At 38.8% G+C, this 14,324-nt stretch overlaps 1 protein-coding gene and 1 pseudogene across 35 annotated transcripts in view; both read right to left on the reverse strand.

The window, feature by feature from the left end:
• SCAPER (S-phase cyclin A associated protein in the ER) overlaps positions 1-14,324 on the reverse strand; it is a 221,071-nt gene that overhangs the window by 179,922 nt on the left and 26,825 nt on the right. For 33 of the 35 annotated variants that reach the window (XM_074318185.1, XM_074318193.1, XM_074318192.1 and 30 more), the window contains 3 exons: positions 8,563-8,663; positions 4,882-4,998; positions 1,756-1,916 (listed from right to left, as the gene is read on the reverse strand). In XM_074318185.1, the coding sequence (XP_074174286.1) occupies positions 1,756-1,916; positions 4,882-4,998; positions 8,563-8,663 (379 nt within the window). The remainder of the gene's footprint in view (positions 1-1,755; positions 1,917-4,881; positions 4,999-8,562; positions 8,664-14,324) is intronic. The other 2 variants (XM_074318195.1, XM_074318194.1) reach the window with 1 other exon arrangement.
• Positions 9,070-10,741, reverse strand: LOC109457941 (dnaJ homolog subfamily C member 17; annotated as a pseudogene).

The following is a 14,324-nucleotide window of genomic DNA, read 5'->3' on the forward strand; positions in this document are numbered from 1 at the left end:
GATAAGGGATCTCTACATTATCTTTATATGGCCATAGCTTTTCACTTAATCTCCTTGTTTTTAAATACAGTACTCCCACCTTCCAATATGCCTGGGTCCAATTCCATCTTTTTTAACCTTCTCTAGAGAAGAAAGCTCCAATATTCTACTTGAGTGAGGGGGATATAGTCATCCTACTATTGAGAGTTAAGGGGATGTGGGGAGATTTCAGGATGCTTCTTACATACAAGTATAGCCTCTACCTTTATCTGATCCTTTTGGGAATTCTGTGGAACACAACAGTTTGCCCAACTCTCTGTGCTTAGGATTCAGTTAGCTTAGTCAGATGTCACCACTGGTCTTTGTTCTTTCTAACTTCCCAAATTTTGTTCATATCATCTCTTCTCTCTCTTTTTCCTTAAGGCCTATTTTTTAATCTTGTTATTTCACTTTAGTTGAGTTTAGGGAAAGAGCAAAGTAAAAGCATGTGCTTAATCTTTAACAAAAATGATTTTATAGTATATCATTACAAACTTCAGTACTATAGATACTGTCACTATAAGTGTCTTAAGATATATACCACACCTGTGTATCAAAACCCCGAAACTGAAGACCAAAGTGGATGGAAGCAAAATTTCCTGCTGCATTAACAAAGGTATTTTTAAGCCCCATTATATACAAGATCTGCCATTTCACCTCAATTAAATGGTCACACTCGTGAATTATCTGCGAGTACTGCTTTAAACAAAACCATGATATGTGCTAATGCCATGATTCTTTAAGGGTTTTTGTAATTTTGATTCTTTAACATACTTCTCTCAGACTGTTTTCAAGATACAGAAACTAAACTTTATGATTCCACATTTTCGTACCTTTTCCTAAGAGTAAGTATTGATGCCTATTTTCAATTTTCTACTTTTTAGTCTTTATAGAGAAAGGAAGAGGAATATATTGGGTAAAAGTAAGGAGTATTATTTGAAATCAGTGCATACAATGTACTGAAACCAAAGTGGAAAAACAAAACATAACAAAAAATCCATAATCTAAAGGTGAAAATGTCTCTGTTAGATCCAATAAAACATTTCTTTCTGAACTAAAAAAAGCACCAAAGGGATCTTTCATTGAAGAAAAAAAAGCAGTATTTTTAAGTTGCTCCTTAATTCACAAGAAATTCATTATTACTTACTATCATCCTAAAATCTAAGCCTTATTCTTAGATATATAAAAAAAAATCCACTCTGGATTTCTATATAAAACCATTTTATGAAGGAAATTTTTATGGCATAAATTCCAAGTGGACCCTCAGAATAATAGCCCTTCTATTTATTTGAACCGCTTCATTATTCTGATGTATAGAAAACAGATGTGTAAGCAAAGACAAACATAGAATATTATTTTAGTACCAAAATATCATTTAAATATTAATGAAATAGTGGCTCGTGACTTATAAGTATTTACTACATAGAGAATGATCTAGCCTATTTTTTTCTATTTTAAGTCAAAGGAGTCATAAAGGACCTACCTTATAAATGAACTGACAGAAGAATTCATTCTCCTTGAAGTTTACACAGGGCAAACCAGAGACTAGAATGACCTCCATAAGCTTTCATATGTTTTTTTAAGATTATTTTATGGTTTTAACTAGTGCAAATTATCATATAAATGATGCACAAAGCTAAATGTATAATGCTATTAGCACCAATGTCAACTGAAATGAATACTTCCAGATATATCCACCTGTCTACTTCACAAGAAGGATGATTCAAAGTCACTTGCCATTTTTGCAGGAAGTCTTCTGTACTGTCACTGGTGGGCAAGTAGGGACAGGTGCCACATCTGAAGAAGCAGTAGAGCCTGTGTGATGAGCCTTTACCTTGTCAGCCCAACTGACACCGGTGGGAGCCAGACGAGGAGCAGCCACTGTGACAGGTGAACCCCTAGGCATAAAATGGCTGTGTTAATACATCAAACATAAAAGTGAAGTTTTAAATATACATAGACTACATCTAAGTATTAAATGAATTTGTGTGTGTATGTATGTATTCACAAATATGGAGAAACATACTACCACAGCAACTTAAGGCAAATATATTCATACATTTATCTTGGTCCAACACTTAATTTAATACAGCGTAACATACGGGATCAAAGATAACATAGAAACTCTCATTAGTTCAGCTTAAAAAACTTTCAGTTAAATTGGGAATCTTAAAAAATACGCATATACCTTAAACTTTTTATTTTCATTTAAAACTCACACCTTTTAATGACGTGCATATGCATTAATTTGCCAATCTATTGACAGACACTATTAAAAGAGAGTTTTTCTTTGTGTATACTTCTTATATGAAACACAAGCTTGATGCCTCATTGACAATGTCCAGTTTCAGTTTCTGTAAAATCGAGTGAGACTTTAGTGACACCTATCAAAAAATCTAAGTGTAAAATCCTTCCTAACTTTAATAATATTTTCTCCAATCTTTCATAGTTGTTCTATCCACTCCTCATTTGACAGCAAAACTTTATTTTAATAGTTTACACCTTTATCAAAGCTTTTCAAAAACTTGTCTTAGTTTTCATAGGAACAATAACTCTTTCTAAACTCAATTTTATTGGCTTACTTAATATTTAAATTATGAGTTAAAATAATGAAGACAACTTGACTAAACAAGTTTGGTAACTAACTACAAATTCTGAGTAAGCATCTAACTTGGCAAGTAACAGCAGAAGTGAGCAGGTATACTAAAGTTAGTCTCTGAGCCCCCATCTTTCAGCACGCTGGGAAAAACAGTATGTCTCATCTCACTATGATAATAAAGAGTGTCAATTAAGCCAACAGTACGAGCAGACAGAGATCAGTACGAGGACTTGTATGCAGTACGAGTACCATGTATGCATTAAAGGCTCCCAGGATTAAAACGAACCATACACTGTACAACACTCTGAACCACACACCAATGGAATGTACTACAAAGGAACTTCCCTTAAAATCATACTTGAATACACTTGAATGTACTCCACTAAAGTCAAATATTGTAAGGTTCCAAAGTCCATCAACTTTCACACCTAAGGTAATACTACTATCTGATAATCTCATTTGAATGCAAAAATTTGGTTCTAGTGAAAAACGCTTAATGAAGTCTAAGTGCCAGTGCAATGCTAAGTGCTTGGGATACAGAAGATATGACAAAGATCTTGCCATAAAGAATGTCATAGTATAAGTACAAAGATTTCAATATTTAAAAAAGTATAACACAACACAAATGTAATATTAATTCAAGTATATGCAAGGTTCAGTAGTGACAAAAGATGAAAATGACTGTGGCATGATGGGGGAAAGAATGTTTCACCAAATACAGAAAATCAATAAAGAGAAAGTAACTATAAAAAGAACTACATAGATGTTCTGGAGTTGAAAAGTGCAATAACTGAAAGGAAAAATTCACCAGAGGTGTGCCACAGCTGATTTGAGCTAGCAAAATAAAGAATGATCAAATTTGATCTCTTCAATTGAGATTGTTTAATCTGAGAAACAGAAAGAAACAAAAAATGCAGAAAGGTGAACAGAGCGCCTCAAAGACCTGTGGAACAGCAACAATAGTGCTAACATAATAATACTTAGCCAGACAATCAGCTCTAATGCACCTTTTGGAGCAGAAAGTAATATAAGACCCATTCTTACTTTACTGTGGTATAAGACCAGGTGTATGATATGATATGATATGATATGATATGATGATATGATATGATATGATACGATATATGATGCGATATGATATGATATGATGACATATGATGATATGATATGATATAATACCTGGTATTACATTAATTTTTGCTCCAAAAGACGCATTAGAGCTGATTGTCCAGCTAGGTCTTATTTTCAGGGAAACACAGTAGGTATAGTGGGATCCCTAGACGAGAGAGAGAAAGGGGCAAAAAGAATATCTGCAGAAATAACAAGACACAAACTTCCCAAATGTGATGGAAAACATTCACTACACATCCAAAAGTCTCAATGAACTTAAGCAGGATAAACTCAAGAGGTCCACATCTAGATACATCATACAGTTAAACTCCTGAAAGACAAAGAATCTGAAAAGAAGCAAGACACAAGGGAGGCATCTCATAAAAGAAGCCCAATGAGAACAGCAGCTTATTTCACATCAGCCATGGAAGCCAGAAGGCCGTGAGAGAACATATTCAAAGTGTTGAAAGAAAATGACTCTCAACGAAGAATTGTATGTACTACAAAACTATCCTTCAAAAAAGAAAGGCTAAATTAAGATATTCTCAGATAAACAAAACCAAAGAAACTGTCGCTAGCTGACCTGCTCAACAAGACATGCTAAAGGAGTCCCTGTCAGGCTGAAGTGAGAGGACATTGGATAGTAACTTGATTCCATGTGAAGAAATAAAGAGCACCAGTAAAAGTTACTACATACGTAAATACAAAAAACAATATCAATGTGGTGTTTTTTTAATCTTCTCTAACTCTTTTCTTCTTCTGATTTAAAAGACAACTGCATAAAACAATACTGATAAAACTGTGTTGATGTGATTTATGTTGTATGAAGATGTAATTTACATGACAATAACACAGGGATACACGTTCAGATCTTTTGTTTTGAAAGAAATCACCAGTTCATGTCACAAATGATTTAGCATGAAATACTTTTATGGGTTTAAATTTTTGGATCCTAATTATGTTTGAATACTACATTGCCTAAATTTAAACCTTTAGTCCCCTGGATTTTAAAGAAAACTTGAACATATACACAACCACCACAAACGAACATGGATATTTTTATACTGGAATAGCAGTTTTATAATACTGTATTATCCAGAGAAAATAATTTACTGTAATGAAAGCCTTAGTAGGTTTTCTTGAGTTCATCTTACCCAAAATTTAAGCTTCTTCGAGCATTTGATGTTATACTTATTCTATCTGTTGATGGACTTGGAATCACATGGCGTCCAGGAGACATCTTCTTTACTTCCCATGCCAATGAAGTTGGTCTGCCAATTCAAGACACACAGCAGATTAAATTAAGAGAAAAGAGGGGCAACTCAATCTCTTCTGTTGGTTGTTAGTGGGTAATACAAACAGAATTGGGTCACAATTCTCCCCTAGAGCACTATCTACCAAAAAGTCACCATATTCCCAGGGAGTAATCACAGGCGATGCCTCAGGGCCACGCGGCCCTGCTTCACAAACAGGGGCCACAGGCTTTCAGATACATGACATTATACTTACATTTTTGAAGCCTCCACACAGCCAGCTAAAAGACATTACAAAAGCAATGGTACTAATCAGGCTACTTGTGTCTGATGTCCCAGAGAACTGAGTGTGTAGAACTGGGATCAGGATGAAAAGACAGCGGTGAGGGTTAAATGAAGAATACACAGTCAAACACGAAGTCTCCTTCCTTTACCTCAATCCCCCAGGCGAGTGGGAGCCTCAGCACTTCACTGCTCTCTGCTGGGAAAGCCAACTCCTCCTCCTTCCTCACTGGCCCATAACCCATCAGCTGCACAATCTCCACTGAAATGGTTTCTCAAGCAGCATCTTCTCAACCACAAGGCCTTCAGTTAGACCTCCATAACTCCCGAGAATCCCCTTGCCTCTTACTCTCCATTCAATCTAGTGATTGTGATTTCTTCCCCTCATTAATAAATGAGATAGGTTGTTAGAAAACAAGAAAATTCAGATAAAAGGTTATCCAAATAAAGTCAAAAGGTTTTGACAATTTATTGCCAAATCACCTTTCAGAAAGATTGTGGCAAATTATACTTCCACCAGATAAGTGCCCATGTCCCTTGCACCTTGTCAACTGTTGATATCTTGTTTTAAATTTTTCATTGGCTTGAGAAAAGGCAGCATTGCCTGCAAAGTCTAAAGTGTTTACTACCTGGCACTTGGCAGAAAAAGTTTGCTGACTCCTATGCTCGAGTTTCAGTCTTGTGATGATTTCTTTTTCCTACAGGAATTTCAGTTCTGGTGTTTAACTTAAAAAAAAAAAAGCATTGGCAAAATGGTTTTTTGTTTTCAAAGTTTTACGTTTATTATCATCACTACTGAGATTGAACTTCTTTAACAGCCAGTGAATTTCTTCTTCTGGGATTTGCACGTTGGTATCTTTTGCCAATTTTTTCTACTGGTATTTGTATCATTTACTACTTGATTTGAAATCATTTACTACTAACACTGCTATTATTACTATTATGGCTATAAGTCCTTTGGCACATTTGATGTAATATTTCACTTTTAATATTTTTATTATAGAAAGGCATTATTTTCTTCCTATTAAGTCAAGCCTATCAATGTTTTCCGTTGTGGTTTGTTACTTTGTCTTACAAACTCCTTCCCCACAAAAATATATAAATGTCGACCTACATTTTCTTCTCTAAATACGTTACCATTTCAGCTTTTACATTTAAATCTGAAGTGTAGGTAAAATGAATTTTGATGCATGATTGGAGGAAGGTAAGCTAAACACTGCCATCTACAGGGAATTTAAAGTTGCTCTCTATACCTGAGAGCGGTCTCAGGAGACAAAGAGGAAAAATGCTGGTGACTATTTAAGGTAAGAAGAAATGCCTCATCTATGCTTCTGAACCAGGGGGTCAGGACGGGGCCCACTGTTGAGCTTGGACTTGGCCTCAGAATCTCCTCGGTACAATCCTCAACACAGCCACCGGCTATCTGATTGGAGTTTGCAAGCAAGAAATAAAAATCTAGTTAGCTTTTCTTTACACATTGGTAGTTACATTACAGACCCTTTTTGAAAAAAGAAACAGAAACTCAATCAAGTTCAATAAAAGAGAAAATAAAGATTTATCATAAGGGTATAAACTGTACAAAGTCAAGGACACTGGGGTAGTTGGGTGGTTAGAATCATGGCTCATAAAGATTACAAATGGAAGGGACAGACTTTAAAGCAACACTTAAATTCCCAAAAACCATCTGATTTCTTTCATCTCTGCTTCTCTCTCTGCACTATTCCATTTTCTTTGAACCTGCTTTCCTTTGCTTCTCTTCACCAGTCCCCAACGAGCATGACACTCTCTCACCCTGGTTCTACCCAGTGAAGGAATGCACCCTCCAGACACCAGATCTGATCACGTATTATCTGGGAGTGAGGGCAAAACTGCTTGGTCCAAACAAAGGCAACTCGGCCTGAGCCACGGAGGGACTGCGTGCGGGGAAATCAGGCACCAAAAAAGGCGTATCAACATTTTTTAGTGTGAGAAAAAAACTGTTAAAAGGATTCACATATCATGGTTGTCCTGGATTTTGTTTCTTGGGGATGTCTCTTGTGATTCCTTCACTCTCTTGGTGCCCCCCACGGGGCTGATATGTTAGGATGGGACAAAAGATGCATTCTCTACTGGATGGTTCCACTTCAAGGCAAAGCTGCAGCCTGGGCCTGTTTTCTTTGGGTAAAAGGGCATCATTGTAGCTCCATGTGACCTGCCCCAGTTCAAAAGGGATAAGATTTCACGTATAAAAAAACCTTTTATGGCTCCAAATAAAGTGTACAGTTTTGATCATGTCTACAGAGCCCTACATAATCTGGTCCCAGCCTGCCTGTCTAGACTCACCGTATGTTCGGCTCCTCTTGTTCTCCACTCGCCAGCCCTGCTAACTCTGAAGTCCCGCCTCTACCGTGTGCCCTTCCAACCCTGGATATCACATGTACCATCACCTCCAAGGCAATCACGCTTTTCTTCTCTCTTTGTCAAATGAGTCCTACTTGCTATTTCTGTCTCACTTAAGCAGAACCTCCTTGGGGAAGCTCTCCTGGACTCGGCAAACTGGCCAATGGTGCCTTTTCTAATACTCCGAAACCACACGGTATTTCTCTGATGGCACTTTGCCTAATGCTAAGCGTTTGATGGGCCTTTCCTGTGAATGCACCAAACGCTTCACAAGGGCAGGAAATAAGTCTGTTTTCTGCACCACAAAGGTCCCCGAACCTGGCACATGGCACTCAGATGCTATGTGCCGATTCCAAAGAAGGTCTGTAAAATAGCTCTGATCTCGCATTATTCCTAGCTAAAAGTCATCGGTTTGCCTCACCACCTAGTACATCACGAAGAGAAACTACACCTTTCCCTGTTACCTTCACTTCACACTGGCTCTGCACATCCACAAGAGTGTTAATTCACTCCCTTCATTTGAAAGGCCAACCGCCTGTTAAAATCCATCACAGCCTTTCACCACTTCTGCATGCTCCATGAACGTTTTCCTGGTCTACCCCCTAAAGAGCTGTGACCCTGTCCTTTTCTGAGCAGCTGCAATAGTTTTTGGTAGCAGGAAGTTCTATTTTACCCCACCCTGAGACAACACATTCTTGAGAGTAGTAAGTGGATCATATTCAGCAGTTAAATTCTGCACTGGATAAAAGTGTACTAGTAGGTACCAAACAAAATATGTTACTGAATGAATGAAAACTGCAGCTCCCAAATTTTAGATTTTTACAAGTTTCAAGTTAAGCTGAGTGTCAAGTTCACTGTCAATTTCAGGGACTACTTTAGAAAATGATAGCTGGTATGAATATAAAGACCAGAGTTCATTACCTGCTTTGAGCATCTGTCTTCTCTAGCTTTTCCTGAAGTTGAATCCAGTCAATCAATGCTTTGAAATCTCTGACATAGTTATCCAGCATCATTAGTACTTCCTAATTGAAAATGAACAACAAACACTGAATTCCATTCAGTTCCAAAAAAAGTTCCAAAAAAACTGAAAAGTTCCAAAAAAAGTTCCAAAAAAAACTTTAGAAGGGAGGACTTTGGAATTAATCATTTTTACATCATTCTCCTCATTGAATACACTGCAGAACTTACTGACCTAGTTTTTTGGGTTTTGCTTTCTTTGCACTCTTACTGTTTGGTAGAAAATGATTGAATCTGAGTATTCCACCTCAAGAACTCCCCAAGTGACCATTCCTTTAACCTTTTTTAATGTGAAATTCAATGAACAGAAAAATGCACAAAATATAAATGTTCAGATAAATTATTTCAAAGCAAAGACCCATGCAACCACCACCCAGGCCAAAAAATACCATAATGCCAGTGTGTAAAAGTTTCCTGGTGTCCTCTCCCTGTCATTACTCCATCCCTCTCCGAGGCAAACACTGCTATAACCTCCACTAGTGTAATTTTGCCTGACTTCGAAATCCATAATAATGAACTCACAGAGTACATAATATTTTGTGACTTCTCTTGTACATCTGTTAACTAGGTTCACCCATATTGCAGTATAGCTGCAATTCATTTATTGTTGACATCCAAGGTCACTACTGAACAGCATTCTATTACATGAGTGTTTATTTATCCAATCTACTGTTGACAAATTCTGGATATTACAAATTATGTGCGGTTATTCATGTAGACGTCCTCTGCACATACGTATGCATTTCTGATGAGTATAAATCCGAGAGTGAAATTGCTGAATCACAGGGTAAGTGTAGGTGCTACTGTAAATAACAGTAAATGGTTTTCCAGAGGCTGCCATTCCCGCCAGCAGGACACGACAGTTCCCTTTTCTCCACATGGTCTCCAACACTTGTTACTTCCTGTCTTACTGTTAATTGTCACTGTAACAGATATGAGGTGGGATCTCATTGTAGTTTTTTTTTAGACTCAAAAAATTTTATTGGTGACGTTTAAGGAAAGGGCTGTGGGTGGCTGGGCTGGAAGCTACGTGAGCTGCGCCACCGTGTCTTCCTGTTGCATCCGGGCGATCAGCTACTGCCTCTCGGCGGCTTGGTGCATACGCATCATGACCAGGCTCTCGTAGTCCCTCTCAGACACCACTGAGTCCTGTGACAGCCCTGGGTGGCTGGGGTCTTCCATACCCTGGGGCCGTCCCTCCAACCAGGAAATCTTCAGAGGGTTATTGAGCAGGCCCAGTTCATTTTGGACAGCCAGCTCCACAGCCTTGACAGTTGCAAACTCCACCACGGCAGTGCCTGCCTTCTTACTGGAAAGCACCAGGTTGAGCACCTCTCCATACTTTTGAAAAAGCTGCAGGCGGACATCTCTTGAGTAGCCACCTTTTGACTCGTCCTCCTTCTTGCTTTTCCATTTTAGCTTGAGCTCGGGGGTTCCTCCAGAATTGCCTGCCTTTCCTCTTACCCTCTGTTCCAGTTCCTTGCGTATCTGCTCCTGGATCAGCCTCTGATGCTCCTCCAGCTGCCGTGAACCCTCTTCTCGCAGGCGTTGGATCTCCTGCCCGAGCGTCCTGCTGCTCCGGCTCTCCTCCTCCTCCTCACTGCCCTGGGCCCGGGCCTGGCCCTGCCGCTGCCGGGCCTCCAGGTCAAGCTTCACTTTCTTCCTTTTCTCATTAAGTTTCTGGGTCCTCTCTGCCACCTGTTTCTTGGCTTTCCTGACCTTGTCATACGCAGCCCTGGCTGCAGCGTCGGTCAGTACCTCCAAGGCCTGAGAAAGCTGGTGGAAGAGTTCAGCTGCTCTGGGATTATCTGGATTTTTGTCCGGGTGGCAGGAGAGGGCCTTCTGCCTATAGGCCTTCTTCACCTCTTTGCCCGCTGCCTTCTCCTCAATACCTAGCAGCGCGTACAGGTCCATGTGTAAGAGCTCCTCAGTCACCGCCATGGTTGCAACCCTGCGTCTCTCATTGTAGTTTTGATTTGCATTTCCGTTAGCTAGTGATGTTGAGCGTTTTTTCATATATTTATTGGCCATCTGTATGTCTTCCTTGGAAAAGTATCTATTCAGGTCCTCTGATCAATGTAATCAAATTGTTTGTTCTTTTCTTGTTAAGTTGCATGAGTTCTACTATAGCCAAGACATAGAAACAACACAAGTGGCTTTCAACAGATGACTGGCTAAAGAAGATGTGGTACATATACACAGTGGAATACTACTCAGCCATAAAAAGATGAAATATTGCCAAGTATGACAACATGGATGGATCTTGAGAGTATGATGCTAAATGAAATGTCAGATGGAAAAGGACAAGAAACATGATTTCACTCATATATGGGATATAAAACACAAGCAACAAACAAACAAAAACCAAACACCTTGATACAGACAACAGAATGGTGGTTACCAGAGGGGAAGTGGGATAAGGAAAGGACAAACAGGGCAAAGGGTGAAATACAAGATGATGGAAGGAGACCTGACTTTGTGTGGTGACCACATCATAGCGTATACAGATGTTGCATTAGAAAGTTATACACCTGAAATTTATATAATGTAATTAAACAATGTTACCCCATTAAATTTAAGTTTAGAAAACCATCATTTGTTTTATAAGTATATTACTTTTTCATAACTATGTCTTGCACTGACTTTCAAGTATCAGTGGCACTCAAAGACCTCAAAAACACTTTTCACTTATGAATGTTTAAAAAGATATAGCTAGACTTTGGAAATCAGGCCAAAAAATAATAATTCTTTGCCAAATTACTCGCATGCGAAATACAGTACCAACCTCACTTTAGTCACAAAAGTTAAACTCTTCTGAACAAAGCAGTATTGTTGATTTCCTTTCAAAGGTAATCCGTCGTGCCAAATCACTGGCAATAAGAGTCTGAATTTCCCTTTTAGGGGTGGAGGAGGAGGAGGACGAAGAAGAAGAAGAAACAACAGCCCTCTAAAGGACAAGAATATAAGCAGCTATGCCTCTGATACCAGCTGGCACAGAGAAACTACCTTTGGTGACTTAAACAACCTATTTTAAGGAATGTTTAGCTCAACGTTATCGGAAATGATCAGAGGGGTACCATGCAGCTGTAACCCGAGTCGTGTCTTACGAACAAGGGACACAAACAAGACAAGCAGCTGGAGCGGCCTCACAGTCACCGATGCACATCTCTGCCCCCACAGCTATGAAGGCCATCTTGTCCAGCAGGAGGAAACAGAACAAAAGTGGCTCTGAAAGTAATGTTATGGGCATTCAGATCACTACATATAGATGTACAGCTAAAATTACCAATTAGTTTACCAATTGGCTGCAACGGATTTGATTGGTTTGTAATTAATTCTAGTTACTGGCGCCCAGAGCAGGATGGTTGGCGCCATCCCTTTGTCCTCCTGACACACAATACTGGTGCACAGACCCCAGGGCCCAGGACATCGATACAGCCTCCAGTTCAGCTACAGGAAGGAGCACAGTGGGGAACCCGTGCTGAGGAAGGGGTGGAAACATGCGTCAGAGGCCACAGGACAAGTCGGTGATAAAGGGAACCTTGGAAAAGAAAGAGCTTTACCAAAAGTGGAGGAAGTCTGAAAAGCATTATTTCTAAGAACCGCTTTTTTTAAAGCTAGCTAATGGAATAAACAGTTCAAAAGGGAAATCATCTGAAAGCAAAACGGCAAGTACACCACTTTCAGCACTCTTACTGCCATTCAGTCATCTTTACACCTGAGCCTGCAAGCCCCACCTCAAAAGTCCGCGAGAACACGCTGAGGGGATGGCCACTACCTCCTTGATCGCCCACCCTCCTGGCCACTTCCTAAGGGAGAGGGGAGAATGTAGTAGTGACGGGGAGAATACAGTTTTGTGGAGATGTCAGTTCTTAGCAAGGCATAGAGCAAAGTGGCTGATAGCATAACAGGCACATCTTCCAACTCCAAAAATGAAAAACTGAGCCTGTTTTGATTACAGAGGTGGGTTCTGGTCAGCAATCCTGGCTGAAATAGGAAATACACTTTGCACTGTCGTGTTATACTTATCATGTGAATTACATAATATAGGTATTATTAACTGCATCTTACATATGAGACAAAGAACTGAACTGTGGTTACTTAACCAAGGCTAAAACACAAAAATTAAAGAGGGATAAGTCTTGTCAGTTCACCTGCAAATCTTGGGATGAATCCCCCTGTAAAATGAGGGGAAAACCCGGGTTCTGTACCTCAGAAAGGTACTAATTAAATGAGGTGACAGAAATGTTGTAGAACAGAAAAAAGAAAAACAAAAAAAAGAAATCTAGGTGTTATACACCCAGCACATACTTCGATCAAATGCTACACTGTATCTTTTAACATCACCACCTGTAAGACCTGGATGGGGAGAGTAGCAGAGTGGAGTATGAAAAGCACTCTTAAGCTCCCTGATTTAATTTCTCAACATGAGCCTGTGAGCATTTGGCACAGTACAAAGAACAGAGAACACATGTCTACTCCTCTCACTCGGTCAGAATCTTCTCATTCTTACAACACACAGCTTGAACAAACTTCTATTACTGTTAAACTTTCACAAAGCTTTGGGTAGATGAGTGACAAAGAGGCAGGAAAAAAAGCCAGTGTCTTACGGCCAAGTGCCGCTTCCTCAAATATAGTATCAGAGAAAGGGGGCATAAGTTTCTTCTGCCATCACAGAGACATGATCACAGTTTGTCAAACTCATTTCTATTAAGAAGTAGACATTTTACAAACAAATCTGATTTCTTTAATCAACATTCTGTTATTTGTCATCATAAAATCTAAGAATCTGCTGATCTGACTGATCTCTAGGGCTGCCCTAGAGATTATCTAGGGCCACATGCTCATTTTATACAAGAAACTTTAACCTGAAATTAAGTCTAATATTGTTTTCTACTGTAACATGCTTATTCACTGAACTCCAAGGATATGATTTTGCTTAAAAATATTGTTATTTTTAAAACATAAGAAGTTTCACATGTTGATAGTAATAATTGTGACAATCAAACCATAAATTTGCATGATTTCAATTACTGTTCGTCCTGAAACCTGCTTCTAATTGATCGCATTTTTAAGCTAATATAAAACTTATTTTTGCTGTTTCCAGTTTTAGGGGAAACACAGCTACTGTCTCAACATGTAACTTATCTTTGACCCTACATATATTGCAAAGGTATTAAACAAGGAATTTCAGTTTTCAACCCTGTTCACTATAGAAACAGAAGAAGCTATACCTTTCTAATAGTTCTATAAAGATGTACCACTCTGGCTTTTCTCCATATAAGTTTATTAAGTGTAAAGTAACACCGTATATAGTTTGTATGTACTAAAAGGCCAGACTTTTTAGTGATTTTTTAGAGACAGCTTATGCTGCGTATCTGTTTAATACTCTATTACGAAGATAAGGTTATCTAAAAATAAAAACACACCTTATGATGACATTCCATTCCCACCCAAGATTGTTTATGGTTAGCCATCAATTTTTCCTTGACCAGAGTGAATTAGGAGAGTGATAAGTATCTCAAAGAAAAGGGAGCAAAGTGCAACTTAAAACATTAAACATGAAACCAAAGAATGTGAAAATATCACTAGTGCCACCTACAGTAGCAATGGAGAATGCACAGAGATTTTTTAAATAATCGTGTTTCTCTCTCTCTCTCTCTCTC

The sequence above is a fragment of the Rhinolophus sinicus genome, linkage group LG13 (assembly GCF_036562045.2).
Source record: "Rhinolophus sinicus isolate RSC01 linkage group LG13, ASM3656204v1, whole genome shotgun sequence".
NCBI classification, from domain to species: domain Eukaryota; kingdom Metazoa; phylum Chordata; class Mammalia; order Chiroptera; family Rhinolophidae; genus Rhinolophus; species Rhinolophus sinicus.